This window comes from Catharus ustulatus, chromosome 7 (assembly GCF_009819885.2).
Source record: "Catharus ustulatus isolate bCatUst1 chromosome 7, bCatUst1.pri.v2, whole genome shotgun sequence".
In the NCBI taxonomy this organism is placed as follows: Eukaryota; Metazoa; Chordata; class Aves; order Passeriformes; family Turdidae; genus Catharus; species Catharus ustulatus.
The window spans coordinates 16,630,063-16,652,815 of record NC_046227.1 but is presented as its reverse complement, the minus strand read 5'-3'; the positions used below and the strand labels follow the sequence as shown (position 1 = coordinate 16,652,815).

Genomic DNA, 22,753 nt, shown 5'->3' with positions numbered 1-22,753 from the left:
GAGATTGTTTGCTTAGCCTGATTAGAAGGCTGCCAAGCATTTATAACATATTTCATGTAAGACTCAGTAACAATCACAGCCACCAGCAGAAACTTCTAATGGAAAGGAGAAAACCTGTTGAAATGCATATTCTAACTATATTCAAAGGAACAAGATAGTGCAAATTCACATGGAAACTTTTGGTCTTATAATTCAGTCTGAGACAGTTACATGAAACTAAAGAGTAGGTCCTTTAAATGAGTAGCCAGGGCATTCAGAGTAAGTGATGTTAACTCTCACCATAAACATGATTAGTCTTCATTAAAAATATATAGCAATTCCACTTTAAACACAGCAATTAATGGAAAGTTTGACTAAAGTCAACCTGATTTAAATACTGCATGAATAAAGCCATTTTAAGAGCAGCAGCCAACAAGTGAAAACTCTTGACTATATACTTCAAAAGATGACAAAAGGAAATTTAAGTGTCCCTGATGAGGAATACTTAACCCATCACTTAACCAAAGAATGTAGATTCACCCACATGAACTTAACAGCAAACACGGCCCTATGTTGCTGCATATTTAAGAGCTGCAACAATGCAACCTTAAAAAATCTGCTCCTGGCTACAGCAGTTTTTTTCCCCCCAATACTCCTGCTTAATGCTTAGTACTTAGAAAGCATTGCAACAAGTCAGCCACCCTTCCTCTCACTGCAGAGTGTATTTCACTGAATAACCAGTGAAACCACAATACTCCATCACTATTAAATTAAGTAGAAAATGTCTGCTAAGTGTAATTGCTCTAAAAGAGAGCTGCTTGTGCTTTCAAGCAGCTTTGGGACAAGTTTTCTTCAGTACAGTTCCCCTTAAAGATAGATTTTCACGTAGCTCCACATGTCTGAAGTATCTTTAAAAACATGTGTCTCACAGAAATCTGCTAATGGCTTTGAGAGAAAGCTATTGTGAAACCTTTGAAACAAGACAGCAGCATTCCCTCTACCCTTTATGTCCTATCAAAAAAGCAACTTAGATTGTTTAGCAAAACTGAACTGTGGTTGACTGGAAACGTAACATATTTTTAAATCAAAAGAACTTGTTTACAAGTCATTAAACTCAAGGTGAGTTGACCTATGTCTGCCTGAAGTCATTGAGTTCTAGACATATTAGTCCTTTGTCTTCCATCAGTTTTATTCTCAGAAAAAATTTCTGTAACACTTGCCCAAAGCCAAGCTCCATTTGTGGTAGAACTGACAGTAAACACACACGTGCAATATCTTTATTTCTGGTGGAGACCATTACTGTGACCCCTTCAGCTGAACAAGCCAGGTCTCTTCATCTGCCTTTATAAAACCCTTCTAAACATACTAGCATTTGCTGTATTCCAAGAATCCTTACAAGTGACAGTATTAAAAAATATATTTGGGCAAGATGGTCAAGGAATTCCATACAAATCCAGAGACATCACATAAAGCAGTCCGTGAAGTGCTGACCACTGTGGTGAGGTCTGAAGTTCAAATCAGATGAAGTTCAAATCTTCCTCTAATGAAGACCTCTAAATATCAGCACGAGACATTCAACACAAAACACTGATGTAGTCAACTTCTTTTCAGTTTTGTTTCAAAATACAGTGAAATGCAAGGCAAAATTAATCAAGAGGCTAAAAGTGCTTCCTTTCTGATCATTCAATATGGTCCAAACTTTGATCCATTTAAGAGAAGGACATAAGAGAACCACATAGCTTTTGATGGGGAGGGAGGGGATCAAAATCAAGCCATTTATGGGAAAGGTAAGGAAAGAGCTCAAGTTTATTGCGTCACTCTGGTACTAAAAATTCCTAAATTAATCTGGTGAATAAGGAAGCATGATGTTTGTGCCAGTGATCTGCACTACATTGACAGCTGATTACTCCATTTTCCAGAGTTCTAAAACACAATTCCAAAGTTTAGTGCCAAGAGCACTCCCCAAAAGCATTCTTCAGATCTCTTTTCCACAGGAGTTGCATGTAGCATGCTTGTCACTACATGAGTATACAACTGAAAAAAAAAAGTTCAGCTTCATGTTGTACACATTAGGAAAAGTAGCTGACTGGCAAAAAAATATTTATAACATTTCTTTATCACATTATTTTGCTCTTTCTTTGAGCTATGCAGCTATGGTGTAAATGAATTACAGATAACAGTTGTACTCCACTGTGTCGTCAGCATTGTGGTGAAGTTGGTTTCCTGATGTTAATGTTTGTCTGCATCTGTAAGTGAAGATATTCTCTTGCTGTGACAGCAGCTATTTTTCTGTGGTGAACAAAAACATTCCCCAGAGCTCTACCTCAACAATAGTTTCATACCTTAATCTTACAATCAAGGAATGTGTTCATTTATTAATAAAACCCAACTGCATGTAAGCAGTTATGTTTCATATTACAGTTCCACCAGAAAAAGTGATTTACTGAAAATATCTTTTCATTACAAAGAGATTCCTTTGTTGCAAGTCACAGGCAGGCACTGGCCTCCTCTAAATCAACAAGACATTTCTCAGAGTTATGTAAAATACTAAGATTATTTCTGGTTGCTTAGTAATTATCAAAACAGAATGGTTCATACCATCTTGGAGAACAAATATGCAGAGAAGATCAGCTATTAAACACAGAAAACCAAAAGTTTGTATACTTGTTTCTTACGCCTCTTCTAAAAAATTTCAGCATATACTTCCTATCAGGAAGAGACAACTAGGCAGTGAGGCTCACAGTTGTTTCTTTTCCTGCTGTTTTTAAATAAAGCAGCAGATTAATACAAGATAACATCAGAAAAAAACAAGTAATTTCCATTGTTAAGGGTAAATTGCTAAGATCACATTTCTGCAATAAATCCATCCTATTTTTTCTGCTGAAGTGTTTGATAAAATTCTGCTTCCATAAAAAGCAACTTCTCACAGTTTTCATTCCTACATCTGAAATGCTTAATGGCAATCTCACAGTAATTCTTCAGATTTTACATTTTTTACAACACCTATAGACTGACTCAGCAGCTCAGACTCATTACAGGCATAGTTTCGCTATAATTTCTTTCAATAATAATACCAGATTAATTAGCAAGCACCTCTCCCTAAAAACCTGCAGTAATGGATAACATTCAGAAGCCCATGGGGCACATGCCTCCAAGAGTAGAGTATCCTTCTTTAAGGACCTCTCTATTTGAGTCAGACAGAAGGAAACAAGCATACTTTCAAAGATCCTAGTAACAAAGTATGCTTTTTTCTGTAAGGATCTTCTAAATTCACAAGTCCAAGAAGCTACCCTCTCCTTGCTAAAAAGATTACTCTGATTTAAGGGCAAATGAGACATTTTCATGGTCTCAGTTTTATCCATTTGATTTCAATCTTACTTTCATGCCAATAACATCACTTCTACTGAGGTAAGAGTGCACAGGAAAAGAAACCAAGTTTTCACTACAGTGCACCCTCATGAAGCCATGCCCAGAGACTGCCACCACTAAATATGACTTCCCTACTGGTTTTGTGCATTCTTCTCATGCCAGAAAGTAAAGCCCAATGCTCCTTTGTACTCCCTGTTAAAAATAATCAAGCAGAAGCCCACTATGACAGTCTGACAGTTTCCCACAGTTGGTGTTTCTAGCCTGAACCTCAGGGCTGCACACTATCTGATCATTTTCCCCCAGGATCCCTGCTTAAACTAACAAAAGTCCCATCAAGTACTTAGCACATCTAACTGGAGATAGTCTGGTTTGAAATTATGATTTCTGGAGTCTTTTAAACACTGCATCTTCCTGTTAGCTGTACACCAGATGCCTACTGTATCTGCAGACTATAAAATGTCTCAAAAGGAACTATGTTAAATTAAAATTGACAATTTGTCTTTGAACTACCTGAAATTAAACAAGGCAGTTTTACTAGATTTTCCTGCCCTGAGGAAAAGAGCAAAAGGAACAAAGGCAGAAATTCCAACACACCTCAACCAAATGACCTGCCAAACACAGTGAAAGTTAACTACTTTGGGACATACTGCCTCCTTAACTATTTCTGTAATTTACAGGGCTTTTTTCTACCCATTTGTCAGTGACATTAGAGTGAAAAAATTGTTATGCCATCATTTCCACAAGATAATGACAAATAAAAAGAAATTTTAGGGTACAAGAAAGAAGATACTACTATCAAACAACCTAATCTAGGAGCAGAGACAAGAACTGAAAAAAATATATAAACTGCACTTACTATGAAGTCCGAATACACTGTACTATTTCAATTGGAATGGACCAACAACAATCATGTAGACCAACTGCCTACCCAGCTGGGGGTTGATCAAAAGCCAAAGCACGTAAAGGCCATTGAGCAAATGCCTTTAACAGTGACAGACTTCAGTCACTGAGCACCTCACCAGGAACCCAGTTTAAGCAGTGTTTGAGTATTTCAGCTGTTGTCATTCTTACGAGAAAACTTAGCTCAACAGAGCTAGCTGATGGTGAATTTCATTAGACATTTAAGAAAAAGCAGATTTAATGAGACTAGTACTTGCCTTTTGTCTCTTGAGTCTCCTGGGGCTTTCTCTCTCTAGGTTCCAGAGGCTCAGGTGCACATCGCAGCTCCGTAGGTTGCTTTTTTTCAAAGCTGAAGTCTGGAAGTCGTGGAGCTTGAGGTCTAGTCTTTCTTGCAGGATTCAGAAAGAAGCAGTAGGCACACCTAAATGCTACACCACAAAGCACACCCAGTAAGCAGCCTCACTAAGGAACTTAACATTTCATCTTTATTTCTACACTATATTCTGATAATTCAATATACTTCAGAGTTAACTAAGTGACTATCAGTACCAGAGAGTACCTCCACCAAATTTACAAGTTGTCCTATATAGGTCCTTTTTCAAATTCAGCAGACATTTGGTTTTTACAAACCTGCTTGCTTTCAGCTCTGCTGAACTGAGTACTGCCCAACACTCAAAGATTTGACCACAATGAACAAAATAATGCAAATCAGTAGCACCAGATGCTGCCACATGGTGTTGTTCTATTCTTTCCTCCAAAAGAATTAAGTTGGCAGATGATTTTTTCCCCTCTCCTTAAGATGCCACTTTCCTTACACTCTGAGTAGAGAGATCTTAAGAATTCCACAAGGTATGTCTCACTCTTTTTGAGGAACATTCTGATCCAGTGGTGCTTCATTAAGAAAAAGCAGTTTTGTTTTGTAGAAATACTGCATATGATTTAACACTTAAATAACTCTGTCCTCCCCACTCTCACCAAGACAAGGGGGAAGTGGCAAATTCCGGTGCAGTTGAGTTGTGAACTCATAAGAACTAACATAACAAAGACTACATATCTTCAGTTTCACAGGAAACATTTAGCTTATTCTCACAATGCAGTATATTTACTCATAAAAACCAACAAAACAAAATGAAATAGAAGATTTATCTAGGAATCCCTAGTTTCTTAAGCATCAGGCTTACACTTGTGGTAGAAAGCAGGCAAAATACAACATCTGTGTTCAATAAAGAGCTGTGTCTGTCTGAAGTTATTGTCAGCCATAAATTCACATATAGGCCCCTAGGGCTCGTTCCCACTCTTTTTCCAACACGTCCCCAAGATCTTCTTGCCAAAGGAAAATTTAGTTTAAAGTTCTGGTAAAAGAGGCACACTTTAATGTCAGATAGTTTCTCAACATAAAACCCTTCTGAGAACCATTCATAGCCAGTAGCAACGTTCAGGGATGTATTGGAGGAAGCTTATTTCTACTGAATAGTTTTCTACACATAAAATCCATGACCTGAGGGTCACAATAAAGTACTTCTCGAAGTCTTGAAGTAAACCTTAAGATACAGAGTAATATGTTACCAAAAAATGTTCACACATGAAGTGATATTTCACAATGTCAGCTCAGTACTAAGCTGCAACCAAAATGAAGTATGATGCATGTTTGTTACATAAGCCAAGTAAAAGAGTCTAAAAAAAGATTAACTCTTACCTACATATTCAAACTCCTCCTTCAAAGCCATACCATTGTGAGAAAAACACTGCTGACATATAAGGGCATACCTAGAAAACATGAATAATACATAAGTACATACCTTTAAGCAATAACACACTGAAGGGAGATGTATTTTACTTTACATATTGACTAATACCCTAGATCTTTTCTTCCACACAATCACATTGTGATTTCCACAATAAAATTATTAATTTTGAAAGCAAACTAAATCTGTAGATTAAATAATACTTTTTGAAGTTTGTTTAACCACAGTGAAATACTCTCAACTACACTTTAAACTATGGTTCAGTATATTTTTACTATCATCAGTGTCAGAAAATAACATCCAAATTAAACCTTTATTTCATTAGAATACAGCTAACAGTAACCATAGTAAAAGTGTTAAGTTTGGACATGTTTGGACACTTGTGAAGGTAATCTGAAAGACATTTATAACAGATATAAAACTGAAGTGCTGAGGCAAACTATTTCTTTTTTTTCAGTTCAAAATACAAGTCATTCCCCCACTTGAGCACAGATCTCTTTGTAGCAGCTAATACTACTCAGAACAGAGAGTAGTTTTGTCCAAATATCACCAGTTTCCCTGCAAAGACATTTCAAGTGAAGCATTGAGAAAGAGCCACGTAATTCTGAAAATTTTGGACAAGTTCATTTACAATTCTTTTAACCTTGACATGGCTTAAAAAAAGGTTAAGAAGTTTCCTTTCCCCTAAGTGTTCAGATATTTCTTAAAGAACACATTACCTGTTCTGAGGACCATCACCGACCAAATATTCAATAACTCTATCCACAACTCCTCTCTCTCGAGGAAGAACAGGTCTTGCCAAGGGAGGGCCTGGAGGATGAAGGCCTAGAATATGAATTATTATCAAAATTATTTTCCACTAAATAAATATATATTTTACTGTGTATGCTAGTGTAACAAAATAATTGCATCTACTTAACATACATGGGCATATTTCTTAGTCCACTAGAAAAGCTGCAAGATTCTTCAACCCCTAATAGTTCAAAATTCCTCTTATGCTCCTTTAGCTTACAATTTTGTTAAATCACTCCATTTTTACACCTTGGACATGTAATTAAATTTATAATTTCTAAAGAACTTAAGGTATCAATAGTATTTGATTATTAACAAATAAAGGCCTTTTAAGAAAGAACAAGTTAACTAAGTTCTCTTCACATACACTGAACTCTGCGAATTTATACTTGTAGTTTACACCAATAAGTCTGCCAAAATCAATGACAACAGTAGAAGAACTAGAGATCAGGACAACCTGGTCTACTGGAAAGTGTCCTGTCCATGGCATGGGGGTTTCAAAGAGATTATCTTTAAGATCCCTTAAAATCCAAACCATTCCATGATTTTATGAAGATGTCACCACAGAAACACCCATTGGTTTCTGTGTAGTTACACTACTACATGAGCATGCCCTCAGTGTGCATTGACTCTATACATTAAACCTGTCCAGCTGTTTGTCATTTTGGTTATCCCATATTTAAAGACAAGTTGGATACTTTCATATTTATGCTTAGTCAAAGAAGCCAGACAAAATTGTGACACCTTACAAATAAGGCCTGGTTTAAACCACTGACAAAATTATGTTAAAAATGCCAAAGTTCTATGCAAGGTCATAATAGCTAAGAAGGCTAGATTAAAAAAAAAAAACATCACTCAGTATTAGCAAGCTTCATACTGAGATGAGCATATGGCAATCTAAAGCCCTATATGAACTCTGTAATTCATGGAAATGAAATACTGAAGGTGCAAAAAGAGATGAGTGTCTTCTCTGAGAAGAGTTCTAGCTTATAACTATTCTCACTCCATCCAGTGTTTGTCTTGAGGTATGTTTCATATATCCCCCATAACAACCAACAAACAACAGTAAAACAAATGAAATGCACTGTCTAAAAATGCAAAATAGGATTTTTTAAAAATCCAAACAAAGGACAACTGAGAGTCTAGTTTGTTAGTATGCTGAACTAATTCAGAAGGACATTTAACTGAAAGATATTGCATTAAAAATGGCTGACTTCAAGCTTTTCAGGATTGTTCAGACTGAGTTTTCTTACAGCTTAGCCAGGGACAGCATCAGGACATGCACTCATAGCTTCCAGCACTTCAATAAACATACACATAGAAGTAACATGTACCTCCCAAGCAGAGTATCCATAGAATGTGTTGACTTGGGAGGAACCCATCTCAGTCATTGAGTCCCTGAACAGGACACCCCAAAACCATGTACACACACCATGCACCTGAGAATGCTGTCCAAAAGCTTTCTGAACTCTCCCTCAGGCTGAACAAATCAAGTATCTCAGCCACTCCTCGTACATCTTCACCTCCAGAGCAGGAGGCAAAGACAACACAGCTAGTCTTACTATTCAATAATCTGATCCAAGATGGGCTTCATGTGTAAATATAGCACCAAACGTAACTGTCAGCAAATTGCCATTTCAAGTCTCCTGACTTTTAATCTTCAGATAAAAGCAAAAAAGGAAAACGTAACTAAGGGCAGAATGTACTACATTGTGGTAAACCTCACACTCAATACCACACACAGCTAACTTCCATCTTCTATGGCAAACGTTAAACATTGTAGGAATCAAATATTTTCAGCAGTACCCTCTTGTAGTGCTGCACTAGAACAAGACTAATCTTGCAAATATTTCTGTACTATTTCTAATAGCACATCTTTCAAGACACATCTTGTCAATATTGGACATTTGACCTAAATGGACTGTCCTAATCTTTAGAAGCACAAGAAAACTTGTTTAGAAAATACTGCAATTACAGCCCATCAGTTAAGTACAAAAAAGTTCCATACTCAACACAGATGTTTTAAAAATAGGCCTTATTTTCCCAAACAAGAGAAATAAATTCAGAAGATTACAATCAGTGAATGCATTTCCAAGTTATCCCTGTATTCTGTCCTCCAGTAGCAACTTAGACCAAGAAAACCGTCACAGCAGCAAGACAGAACAAACTCAGTGAAAATAACCTGCATTCTGCTAATATTCAGTCAGACAAAATTCATTTCTTAGAGCTTTACAAAAACCTGAAAGATCCAATATTTCCATCAAAAAAGGCATTGATACAACCTGCAATAAAATTAAAGCCCTGGAATAATTTTGTGAATACTTGGTTTGCACTTAACTGTTACTTAGGCCTTTATTCAGAAGACCAAGTTCTCATATGACTTGTAAATCACCAATACATAAAGTTTCTAAAAGTCAATAAACCAAGTGAAAACTGAATAAAGTTACCTAGAATGAAACATCACAACACATTCCAACAACAACTTCAATTATCTGCCTACTAATAACTCAAAGCAACCATCTTGGTTCTCATGCTGTTATGGACACCAGTAATTAATATAAACATCAAAAGCAATCATTGTAGAAAGACTGGTCATTTTTGCAAGGCTTGGCAAACTCTCAACTACCTGCTGGTTATTAATTTTCAAACATATGGGAGCTCCGTGGTAATACACGTTAAATTGATTCTCCCCTACAAAATATAGTATAATGAAAATGAATTATTAATCTTCTGTAAAATAGAGATAATTAAGGCTATTCATATTTTTTGCAGGCCATGCATAAACTTAGATGCCATATTACTCTTAGAGATACAGAATTTATGTACTTTTCACTACAGCTACATGACTGAGATTTTATATGCCTCGAAGGTTTGAGGAAATTCAAGAAAAGAGAGGGCTTCCATATTCACTGACAATTGCAGTGCCTCCCATTGTTACCTATGGTAAAGTAACACGTTTAGTCAAAATACAAATTATTAAGTGGGGGGAAAATGCCTTTCAGGCATTTTCACAAAAAATTACATTAAAAAATTTTTAATTTAGAAATTTTAAAGCTTGGCAAGTGTCCTTTCAAACAAGTCAGTTACTTTATTTTTCTTCTTCCTCTAAAACATTGATGTAGTAAAGGCTGAATTTCATTCAGCTTATTCAACGTGCCTGAATCTTCCCCTAAGAATAAAGTCATTATACAGCTAATACTTTATTCTACAGTCAGCTTCCTTAAAAAGGAGCACGCCATTTTAAACTCATTATGGAATTTTTGGCAATCAGTTATCAAGTAATGTGTTTTGCAACCAAATGACCAATTTCCTGGTGCAAGGAGCTAATTTCTGGTACTTCAAGATAATCAAGACTTACTTAACTTGCCTTTACAGTTCACTTCAGGGATAAAAACAAATGTAGTAGTTTCATAACACAGGTAAGGAATTACTAACAACAAATAAGGTTTAATGGACTCTACAGAGAATAGAGATCACAGCTTTCCATGTCAAGTTTATTCCACTACATTAAACAGCAGGAAAAAGGCTTTTAACATTCAGCTTCCCAAGATCTTAGAGAACAGGTATCAATATACGTCTACAGCTAATAATGTCTACAGCTCTAATTTTTTATTGTATCGTGGGAATTAGTAAGGAAGGACACAGAGCAAGACTTCAGTAGCTTCAAGTAAGAATCTGGAACATAAGGCAGAGAAAAATACCCTTGATGCCTGTACACAGAGCGAAGAACTACTCCACATTACACTGATGCTCATGAGATTCTTGGCAAGTTGTGCCCCTTCTATTTTCAAGACAGCATTTCATCTCCTTTCTTGCCTTGTGATCCAACTTGTCAAACATCCCACAAAGAATGAAAGGTCTGGCACAAACCCACTCACAGCTTTACCATCCATGAGGAAAATTACATGAGGAAATGGTGCTTCCCACACAAAATCTCAAATTTAGCAATCCTTCCAATACAATTTAGTTAATGTCCTATTTATTAAAAGTCCATTCCATCTAAACACCAAGTAAGAAATCAAGGGAAAAACACTTTCAGGATATGAAACCAAATTTCAAGGACTACTCATTCCTACCAGATTTCAACTTGCTGCTAAACTTTGGACTCCTGTACTAAAATAACAGTGCCATTTTAAAATTCAGTTACAACACAGACAACTTGTCTGTTGTCTTTGGTATTCCACACTTTAATCTATGAGTATAGGCTGCATGACTATACCTTCTAGAGTAAAAATTTAAATAAGTGTCAAGATGCATGTTAAAAAAAATATGTGCAGGGTTTAGTGAGAAGCATCAATGTATTCTGAAAGTGTTCTCCTCTGTACCTGATTTATACAAGCATAGAGCTCTTCTAAACTAAGAACATAAAAAGGTATGCTATATTGTTGACTACAGAATACTGCAAAGTTTTATTGCCATTTAAACAAAGAAGCCATAACAGTTAAATGAGCTCAGGCAATAGGTTTCAGCATCAAAAGGTGCCAGCTGTAAAGAGTTATGGCTAATTGAATATGGAACTCCTGCTTAATCAGATAACTGCTCTGCTATTTCCAAATGAAATGCCATTTCCATAGTGTCTGAAAATGGCCTATTTTATTGGTAACCAGAGAAAACAATATAAACTGTAAATAACATTAAGTGCTGTGTTTACCCATTCCAGGCACTGAAGTAGCAGGGGATCCAGGGCGTCTTGGTAAAACATTTGTTTGCAAGGATGGCACAGCCGTTCTTTCCGGGAGCCCGCTCAGAGCCGGAGTCTCTCTCTGCAGATTAGGAGATGCTGGAAGTGGGGACTTGGGAGAGCCTGGTTTAGGAGTTGCAGGTGAGGGCATAGAAGCATTTCTTTGAGCTGCAGTCCTCTGACGAATTTCTGACAAGAATATGTACATACTATACTTAATATCGAGCATTATAAGCAAGATACTAGTATAAGTACATGAATATTGTTACATCAGTTAGCAAATTACAGACTCAAACAAAACAAGGGAAACTAAGTATCTAAAACTAAGTACCATCAGCTGAGCTGATGTCACAGAAGTAAATACCGCGTAGAACACTGCATTTTAATAGCTATTATCATAACTGTTAAACACTTTGGGCAAAATTCTTCTAGAAAGAAATTAGAGAACAGAATCAAAGTATCTGCTAAGGCAGAACATTGGACAGATGAACAGCTAGACTCAAACCACAATGCACAGAACTGACCACTTTTTACTCCATGGATCAAAAATGCTTCCAAGTATTTAGCTCTCCTAAAAACTATTCACTCAGCATCTAATATGCCCAGGCTAAGTGCCCAGAGTTATTTTTTAAAAAACAGATTGGATAAACAAAACAATTCTAAAACCAGAAGAAAAGGTACTGCTTCATTCAGGTGATATAGTTTCAGTTGTTTCAGTAACCCTACCATCAAACCACATGCATGGATGCTCACAAAGCAGGAAGGGGCTCTGCCAGAACACCGTCCAACTTTTACGTCTTCTCACACCACTCTCAGTTACTATTACATCACTACCATGAAGAACTTAATACATTTCCCCAGCTGTTCTTCTGAAGCCAAATATCACCAGTAATATACCACAGTTGGAATGTTGTAATAGTCAGGCAAGCCTGATGTTCACACACTATTACAACAAATCAAACAGAAATGCAACCACTGCTTTAGCTCTGCAGATATTGACGTGGTTAACAAGCAGCAAGTTCGTCTCTAAAAGGGACACCCCAGTAATACCCACACCTAAAGCTGCAATACCCTACAGAGTTCAGTGCATAGCATCCACGTCACTTTGAACAAGCTGGCATGCTTTCCTTCACAACAAATGGAATTTAACACTACATTTGGACTTTAAAATCATTTCCACGAGTCTCAAGATTAGAGAGATTTTATCTGCTGACTTTGTGTCAGGTTGGAAGAGTTTAAGTGCTTAGCAGGCAGTTTACAGCTCCACTGGCAACCAGCCACTGGCAAACTGGTATGCTGAGTCTGAAGGAATGATCACTGTCCCCAAAAGTACAATTTACCAGCTAAGCTCCTGCTTTGGGTGGAGGAGGTGAGCATGCTACATCAGCTGGCACTAGCTAAGAAAGAGCTGCTATCAGTGAAGTATTAGGTCAAACCTAAGTTCTGTGGGAAAACTGCCACACTCTAGTGCCATGAAAATCGCGACATACATAGGTTATGGTCTTGCCTACTTATCTGTACCTATAAATAGGAATAATACACAGCAGAAAAAGGAATTAAAAATTCTTTGGTATCACCACTTGAAAAACTACAAGTTAAAAAACTATGGTCTTACTAAAAATCCACCTAGTTCAGTTTTTTACAATGCAGAACAAATTACTACTTTTTCCCTGCCACACCATGTGCATGGCTGCATTACCTCACACAACTGCACTGTCCAAATTACATCACCCAATGAGTCTGAAGGTTCTGTATTTTAACAAGTATCTTTCTCCCTTCACTGTTTAAGCTATTCAGAGTCTGGAAACCAGGATTAATTGGTGAGGTAGTTGCAGAAATTCCATCAGCATTTCCTCGGTGTCTTGTTTCTGGTTTGAAAAATGCTTCTGTGTTGAGAATTTTATCTGAAGTAAAAATTCATTTATGATGAACCTCCCCTTTAACATGTCTTCAAGATCTTTTTGTGGGAGACATTAGCAGTAACCTTTCAAGTTTCACTACACTAGGATAACTGCATTCTCTATGCTATCTGACCAACAGGCATGGCCCATCTCCAAATACAAAATAGTGATTAAAACCCATGATTTATTTAACTATTATAGCCAAATTTATGTTACAGATTCCGGTCACGTTAGTTTCAAAAACTAAGCTAAAAGGCATGCAATTTCTCCAGTCTTCTCAGATCCACGTAAGTACAAAAAATGAGTGATAAATATAAAGCTTAATTCCACTTGTTTCAAGATCACTTAAAATATCTGTAAAGACATCTTAATCCATTCATTGTTTAAGAGCACTGAGTCTGTTCCAATAGGTCATGGCTATATTCACATTTATTCTGAGCCCATAATACACTATTTCAAAGCAATTTCCATGCTGCCTGCAAGAGCTTTGCCCCTTTTGCCCATTCCTTCTAAAGGGTCATTTTTGGCAAGTATTGTTTAAATGACTTTCAATTAAAAAGATACTGCTACTTTAATGACTCTTTCCCCATATTTCTGTTCCCATAAAGATGCTGAACCAGTATTTTACAGCCAATGTTGGAGAGATGTGCTTCAGTAGTTTTAGCTCATTACAGAGTTAAGAATGCAAGACTCATTGGTAGTTTCCACAAAATATTAGGTTATTCACAAGGTCTATTTTCCCCCTTCACTTAGATGTTCACTTGGCTTTCACTCTATTCTGTGATTCATACTTGAGAACTAGCTCAACTCTGCTCCTCAAGTAAAAAAAGTCACCAGAATCTGCATTATGAGAAAGTGAGAAATGCTCTCCTTGGCACGACCAAGAGCCCAGCCATTCCAGTATTTCCTTTCATGCAGTGGTTATGGATGTTATTCAGTGACAACACACAAACCTGGATTTCTGATACTTACATTCCTGATGCTATCCCCAGGACCCACACTGTCATGGACAACAAGAGTACAGCCATCTCATCATTTTAGTATTACACATGGACCCTTTACCCATGAACTTCCATAATTCCTTTTAAATCTGCTCTGCACTCACACAATAACAGCCCTAATATTCTTTTGAAGTAACTGAATATGATCTATATACTTCTCAAATTGCTTAAAGATGCAATGTATTCAAAATGAGCTTCCTGCAAAGTTCCAGGTTTCCATAAATCCAAGTTGCACAATTTAGCTAAGAAACATGTCCATTGATCTCAACACTAACACAATTTACAGCTACTGCTGATACAGTTTTAATGAAGTTTTGCAATTTTCCAAGGATTTTCTTCAGTAATATTTGTGTATCCAAAAGTCAACAGCATGAAGACAGAGAAATATCTTAAAAATAGAACTTTTATTCTTCAAACACACTACAGTTCAAATTCTGCAGTTACCAGCACTGGACACTTCAGATATAAGCAGACATATCACTTAAGAGGTATCTACTCAACTGATGATTCAGTATGAGCTCTTAAAGACTATTGCACTACTGCAGTGGTGAGGCAGTGACATGTTTCATGTTTACAAGCACAACTATTTTATTTTCCCCCTCACTTCAAAACACCTTGATTTTTGTGGAGAATAATTTTTTTTCCATAGAGTTACAGTGCACTGCAGGTCAATAAACAGTTTACATAACTTGTTGGTTTCAGTATCAAAGACCAACAACCATTTTCTTCCTTCCTCCTCACGCCTATATCCATCCCACAGCCTGCAACCATCTTTTATTGCATTACTTTTAATTCAGGTCACAGAATGATCTCATTTAGAATACACCACTGCTAACAGTTGTATTAGCAGGTACCAACAACAGGATACTGTTGATAAATATTTCATGGTAAATATATACTTGCCCTATTTTTCTCTATGGCCAAAGTACTAAATAAGTATATATACACTAAATATTCATTAACTGTACCACTCAGAACATTTCTGAACAGATAAAATTGCACTTAAATTTTCAAATTCCTTCCCTTCTGGATTTTGTGATTTTTTTCTGCCAAACAAAAGATCAACCTAAATCATGTTAAAATTACCATTACTTATTTCAGCAGTACGTGTCAAAAATCACAAAAACTGCAAGAAGAGCTAAACACACAGGAAAACTGGGGCAGTACCAGTTGCTCTTCTGAGAGCCAACTATTATGCAATACTGATTAAACCTTTGTACCAAATAGTATGATGTGCAAGCTTTCATTCCAACCAGTAAGTGAAAAACAAACCAACCAACATTTCATCACACACAACACTGTCCAACTTGATTCTGTATCAGTTACCATTTATCTTTTCAAAAAGTTATCTTTATCTTTTCAAAAAGACTCAATTACAGAGCTCAAGGAAATGAGTTCTGTAACTTGGCCAGCTTGTGTCCAATGCGAGCAAAGACAAAAATCGAGGAAGCTTTAACTTGCTAACAAATATGGTATTATTCCAAACCACTCTAATTCTACCTCATACTACATGCATCAAATTATACCACAACCACACAAAGGTGTAATCTAGTTACAGTAAGTTATATACTGCACAGAACAGAAGCTAATACTCATTTTGGGCAGATATTTAGTGTGAACAGCAATAAACTAGTAGGTTTTCTGATAGCTAAAAATTGAAATAATTACTGCATGTAACAACTTATTTGGAAATTAAGCCTCCATAATTTCACAAGCCAAAGCCAAATACAGCATGTCCCTCTTGAACTATAACACACCTCCAAAATAGAACAGTCTGACTAACCACTTACACAGGGACAAAAAGCTGCACTAATTCCAAATTCAATGCGCTAGAGAACAGACCAGAAAAAAGAAAATTGTGCTGTATATGAATAAAGTTACATTGACTCATAGAACCATTAAGGTTGGAAAAGACCCTGAACATCATAAAATCCAACTATAAGCCATTACAATTTACAAAATTTATTTTCCAAAATTCTTTCCAAAGCTTAACTGCACTTTTATTCAAGATCAAGCAAGAATGTCTATGCACTCCAAAAAGTTGAATCTGTTTCAAAGAGAATTGGACATTTTCTCAGTTGTGTCCCTATTTAGAGGTTACTGGTTAACACCACGACAGTTGCAGCATTCTTTGCAAATGAAACTGTACTAAGCCATCAAGCCCAGTGGAATAGACCAGTTTACAGCTAGCTCTACATAAAAAGTTCTAAGCACAGATAGCATGGGTAAGCTCCTCAGCAACAACTGTTTCACATATCTATTCATACCACATTTACTAATGCAGACCACAGCCTACAGTGACTGGCCCAAGAATAATTGTAACTCTCTCAGAACCTCTCCCGCCCAGCCCTTCCATTAACAGTCATGACACAATCAACACAACACAACATATGCTGGATCCAACTGATCTGCTTTTGTCTGCCTGGATCAAAAACAGGGGCACTGTGTTTTATTACTAGAAAACCCAAACATACACAAGACTAATTAATAGACATTGACCAACTTCACTTCTCACCACTGCTCCTTAAACAGCCTGGGTAGAGGAGAAGAGACCAGTCATGTACCTCCTAAGGAGTTTCAAAACTGCTGCTGCTCTCTTATAAAAGCCAGAGTGACTAAAAACTTAGCAATGTCTAATTTATAGCTAATTATCTGTAGATTTATATATAGAGATACACATTTCCAGGCAGTTTCATCCCCTGGTCAATGTTACTTGCACTCTACAAACAGATCTGTCAGCCTACTACTGGACTGCTGGAGTGATTTCTAACATAGCTCAAGAAGGATGAATTTTATAGTTTAAAACAGCAACAGACTGCCTACACATTACAGGTCTAACAGACAATTCTTGGCAACCACCCATGAGTTGTATTAAGGCAGAGAAAAGAACAGAGTGTCAGAATGGCCCTTCAGCCTGAACAAAACTATGAATGCTGCAGAAATGGAGCATGGGAGAGATAGGTAAGGAGAAAACTTGAAAAAAAAGCTGTTGTGTCTAAGACATCAGAAGATATTAAAGCTTGACTTGCGGTACTGCACTGCAACTATTTACTGTCAGTGTCAACAAGTAAGGATAGTTTTAAAATGTTTTCATGGCCATTTCAAGCTAAGCAGGAAGAACAAAACAGTAGATCTGATGATGCAGCTCATAAACACCTTTGTTAGTAAATCCAGGTGCTCTGCACCAAACAAAACAAGTACTCCAAGAGTGAGAAACGGGAAAAATAGAAGTTTCATTACCCATAAGAGTTAAATGCAAAGTTGACAATTCTAATATTAAATTCTAAAGCAATCTGTATTTTATGAAAAACTATGCTTCTCAGATTCTGCAGTTTATTCTGAGCATCAGCCCTTTCAGGTTACAATAAAGTTAACAACAAAGATTGGTCTTAAAGTGTACAATCCTCAGTATCACAGCACGAGGCAGCCCTTATACTGTGCTCAACATACAGTTTAACTACAGCATACTACACTCAACCTTAACAACAATTAACACTCGTGTGTTTGCATAAATATCACATTTTTAATGTAAGCATTCTACTGTGTTAGATCTGTCAAGTTTTGAAACTTGTATGGGCAATCTAGTGACAAAGCTTCCTTGAAAACACATTCAAGTTTTTCCTATTCCTTTTAATTCAATAGCACCTTTAAATGGAACATTGTAAACCAGTAAAGAACTATCCCTTCTTTGTAACTAGAAAGTAGTTGAATTATGCACCAGCTTCTTTTTCCTCTCTGGGCACCAAACAGAAGTAGTTTAAGCCTGCATTAGGAAAGGTCTAACTAGACATAAATAGAAACACAATTGAAAAGCCAAGTCAATTAATATTACTGAAGATTTGAAAACACCTTAGTATTCTAGAAAAGTTGCAAGTATGCCACAAGAAGTTAATCTTCTCTCAGCTTTAACATCAAGCAGCATCGAATATCCTGCTGTCTAGAACATCAGGCTTTAGTAATAGATCCCTTGCCTGAGAAACACGGAACAGTAATGGGCATAGCCTAATGAACAGTCTATTAACCCTAAATAAAGGTCAATTGATCAACAAATTTTATCATAGACAGTCTTCTAGACTGGAAATTGCTGTGAAAGATGAACATCTATGCTAAAGAGCACCCATTTTACAGGGCTATTACCTTGTCCAGGTCTTGGGGTTGCAGATGTTCCAGCAGATGGTAGTTCAGTCTCCTGCCAATTAATTATAAATAACATTATCTGAATGTTCAGCTCCACAGCACCTTCCATATTACATCAGTATCAATAACAAGACTCACCTTTGTACTTGATGCTGGATCAAACCTTTCAAGGATTAGTTTAGCATTCTTGTACGTTTCCTTTTCCATTACTTCCTCAAGCTGGAAACAGAAAGATTCCACACATCAATAGATAATTTTTCAAAGTATTTCGCCCACCATACCCTCCCATTTACAAATATTTACAAACCAAAAGATGAAGCTCATCCATGAACCAGTAGCATTTTCAGATACCTGAGGATTTGCTGTATTCAATGGAAAACAAATTTTGCTTTCAAAAGTAGTTTCTAAACTCTAATGGACTACTTATACTTAACAGCTTTATTGCAAGGAAACACCAAATATTGCTAATTGTTTACATATAATGAGGAGAATAATTACAAGCACCAACTTCAATAATGGAATGTGCAAAAATCTATCAGCCATCATTATTGGAAGTTATTAGACATGACAAGCAAATGACAGGCAATTCCTTAGATTTATTTCCTCATAGCACTTAATGCTATTAATTTAAGGAAGGTCGTTAGCCAAGTGCTTTACAGAATAAAGTCCCTGTGCCCAATTAACTGCTGTCAGCATCGATTTTAGATTATTTATTAGCAGAAGCAATTAGCTTGCTGCAAATGTTGTGAAAACTCAGTAACTAGAGAACAGCCATGGAATTTGCTCAAATGACTTTAAAGCCTGGATCTACATCTTTACAGCAATTCAAACTGCTTTTCAGAAAAAGGAACATGTTAAGAATTTAAATAAAAAATTTACTGAGAACTATGCATACTTTAGGGAGTGTAATTAAAGCACTTCATTATTACAGCGTTTTATTTACAATGCACTCAAGTGGCTTTATAGCTAATACATGGGCTTAATTAAAAAATGTAATCACTAGCAAAGTATCATTTTAGTGGTTAACAGCCAACATCAGAAGCAGCTTAACTTTAAAACAGAGTTGAAGTTATGACAAATACCTAGTATGTATAGAAATTATAATACATTTTACAGTATCTTAAGCAGACCTTTCTTCCTAGATATGCTGACTAATGGCCATGTTCAGCTAAAAGTGGGGACTTTGTTTGTTTTGAAGTTTGCTGTTGGCATAAACTGCAAAACTGAAAAGGTCAGTGGTCAAAAAATTAAATTCTCTCAAACTCATTTATCACTGCTAAAATAACAAATGGTGCAGGTTAACATGAATTTTATGCCATTATTTAGCTAGTGAGAAACCAAAGTTTCAGCCATTCTCCATATACAGACTGTGCAGGAGTTTTGCATTTACACAGACCTCAGGATTACAAACAGACCTCAGAAGCTAAATAAAAATTCACTCTATTTAATGGTTGCTGTGTATTCATTTGGCACTCCTTCCTCCACACATTTCTTGAAGTTTGAGGCAAGGAACACTATCCAGGCTGTTAATTAAGGACTGTTGAAACAAAAGGCAGTGAAGAAGGAAGTAAAAATCAATTTCCTAAACTTGTATTTCAGCATCACTTTGGAGTTAACCCACTGACTTCGTAAAACAAATGCCACACAGTGCAATAAGAGCTGAATTAATGACCTAATAGGAAAAATAAAGTATTTATTGCTTATAAAAGTAAAAATTCTAAGACTTTTATACAAAGAGGTAAGGCTAGTGAAGTGAAGCTGCAAAGTGGGGAAGCGATAACAGTGCTAATATTTGGCTGCCAAATCAAAATTTTAAAAACTGAGCTCACTTCACATCAAGGAACATAAAATGCATTTGCCTGTATAGCCAAAAAGAAAAATGAGTAACAACTTTCTGCAGAGCTAAGTGACCTTTAGGGAGAGAAAATCCAGAATGCTCCACCATCATTTGACACTTTCTTTATCTAAAGCACTTCTCGCCACAGCAGTATTAGATAGTATAGTAGCTATTTGTAGATACATAAGTTTTGCAAAAACAGTAACATTATTTTGAAACATAATTCAACTCTCATCACAAGATTCAGGCGTCAAAGTTATCCTCCACATTACATAGTTTCTGGATAATTCATGAGTTAGACTTTATATTTTGAAATTCATACACAGCTTTAAAATTCTAGTAAAGCTGAATGTGAACAAGAATTCACTACCATAACTGACTCTAAGAATTTCTTGAAAATATATAGACATTGTCAGGACATACAAGCATATTCACATTTCTCATTCTTTCACTTCTAGAGTATACTTTTCTAAAGTAAATTGAAATTTGGCTGACTATACCCAATAAAGAATCAAAAAGGTCCAAGTTTACTTACTGTGAGCAAATCAGGGTAATTACCAGAAGAAAATAAGAGCCCATGTAAAATTTAAATACTACTTCTGTGTTTGCACAGCAGAGGAAACTGGCTTTAGTGCCAACACAGGAAGCTCATTTATGAATGCAAACCAACACACTGACTTCTGGAACATTCACCATCCTGAAGCATGATCTTGGAAAAGTTGACTTAATGCTGAGCACTAACACAGCAAATTGCTCAATACCTCTTTTTCCATAATACAGTCTTCTCTGAGATCCAAAACTTCCTACAAAATAATTTTCTACTTTCTGCCAAGGGCTAACTCATAGTCTGTCCTTATCAATAAAATTATAATGCTGAGCAACCCAAATCACAAGTGATCTCTCTAAGAAAGGTAATATCAGCCTAAGCATTCATTTTTCATGGAATTAATTATATCTTATCTTAATAAAGAAGCATGGTACCACATTCTCTTCCTATGAAGAATTGTATGGATGAACTCCTTCCCAACAGGCAACAAAAAGAATTCCTGTGGGAATGGCATCAGCTGCCTAAATTGAATAGTACGAGCAATGTATTTTAAGCTATTTGTAAAGGCAATTTTGCAACCAAAGACTTAAGTATTGCCATGGTGCAAACCACTCATTAATCACCATACTACTGTGTGAGTTCATAAATTGAGTATTACTTGCTATGTCAAACCCAGCTACGAGGAGGGCTTTATGTTCACACGAAGCCATGAAACTCATTGCAGTCTACCATTTAACATATACCAGTACATGTGGCAAAAGTTGCATGAAAATTGGAAATAAACCATTTAAATCACAGTAATCAAGTATACTCTGACAAGATCCATGCCAACCACCAAGATAACTGACTCTTTGTCAGTAAATGACTTTTTACTGTATTTTGAGTTTCCAGTTGCATATTTGCAGTAGTCTAGCATTTACTGGTTAGACAAAGCTGGGCTTATACAAGAACCAACACTTAGTAGAGTTTTTATCACATACTGCAAGTTATCAAAATATCAGTGGCTGTCTACCTAGAAGCCTGAAGACAAAGCTGATTAAAGAGTAATTAAAGTAACAGAACTCAGATGATGCATTTTTTCCCCCATTACTAACGTAACTCCAAGACTGGAAATCAGACTAGTTGAGTATTTTTTCCTAGATTAATAGATGCAATTTCTAAACTCTCACCTGAAATGGCTTGGAAGCCTGTCAAAGTCTAATATTACACTTAGCCTAGTATTCAGAGTAGCTGAGCAAGCTTCAGCAAAGTTTAATTCTAAAATTAGCCAAGTAATTACTATACCAGCTTCACAACTTTGTCCTCAGGCTAAGAATTATCCAATCTTTAAGACGGCTGTTCCAGGTAAACTCTCCACTAATTCCCAGTTGTATCAGCTTAATACATGTCCTGTGTCCTTGCCTTAATATGCTTAACCCTCTGAACTTGCTCATCTACCCATGTGCAGGCTTAAGGGCTGACATCCTCATTAACTGAGGAACTCTGGGGCCAAAACCACAGCTAAAAACTCACAGACACAACCACAGTATCCCTTATGATCAAGGAGGAAAACAAAATTGTATCTTGAAGTAGTGCTTTAATTACAGCTAATTAACTTAACCCCTATCCCCAGTTAGTAACTCAACAAGATTTAAAGTATTCACTAGGAAAAAAACAGCATAGTCAGTTCTGTGAGAAGTATTACACAAACTTTGAGTCAAAGTATGAGATAGACAATACTAATGGTAACTTCCAGATGAAGTACCTGTATTTGTCAAATATTTTACCCACATGAGTATCCACAGGACTGTGCAACCAAAGCCAGAAGAGAAGTTAAACAAATTAATTTCTGTTGAGCAGTCACTGCAAACCCACCAGAGCATTA

At 36.4% G+C, this 22,753-nt stretch overlaps 1 protein-coding gene across 1 annotated transcript in view; it reads right to left on the bottom strand.

The window, feature by feature from the left end:
* LNPK (lunapark, ER junction formation factor) overlaps positions 1-22,753 on the bottom strand; it is a 42,793-nt gene that overhangs the window by 5,780 nt on the left and 14,260 nt on the right. The window contains exons 7-12 of the mRNA XM_033064741.1: positions 18,644-18,724; positions 18,506-18,557; positions 11,437-11,655; positions 6,713-6,818; positions 5,945-6,015; positions 4,506-4,676 (exon numbers count right to left, since the gene is read on the bottom strand). Coding sequence (XP_032920632.1) covers positions 4,506-4,676; positions 5,945-6,015; positions 6,713-6,818; positions 11,437-11,655; positions 18,506-18,557; positions 18,644-18,724 — 700 coding nt within the window. The remainder of the gene's footprint in view (positions 1-4,505; positions 4,677-5,944; positions 6,016-6,712; positions 6,819-11,436; positions 11,656-18,505; positions 18,558-18,643; positions 18,725-22,753) is intronic.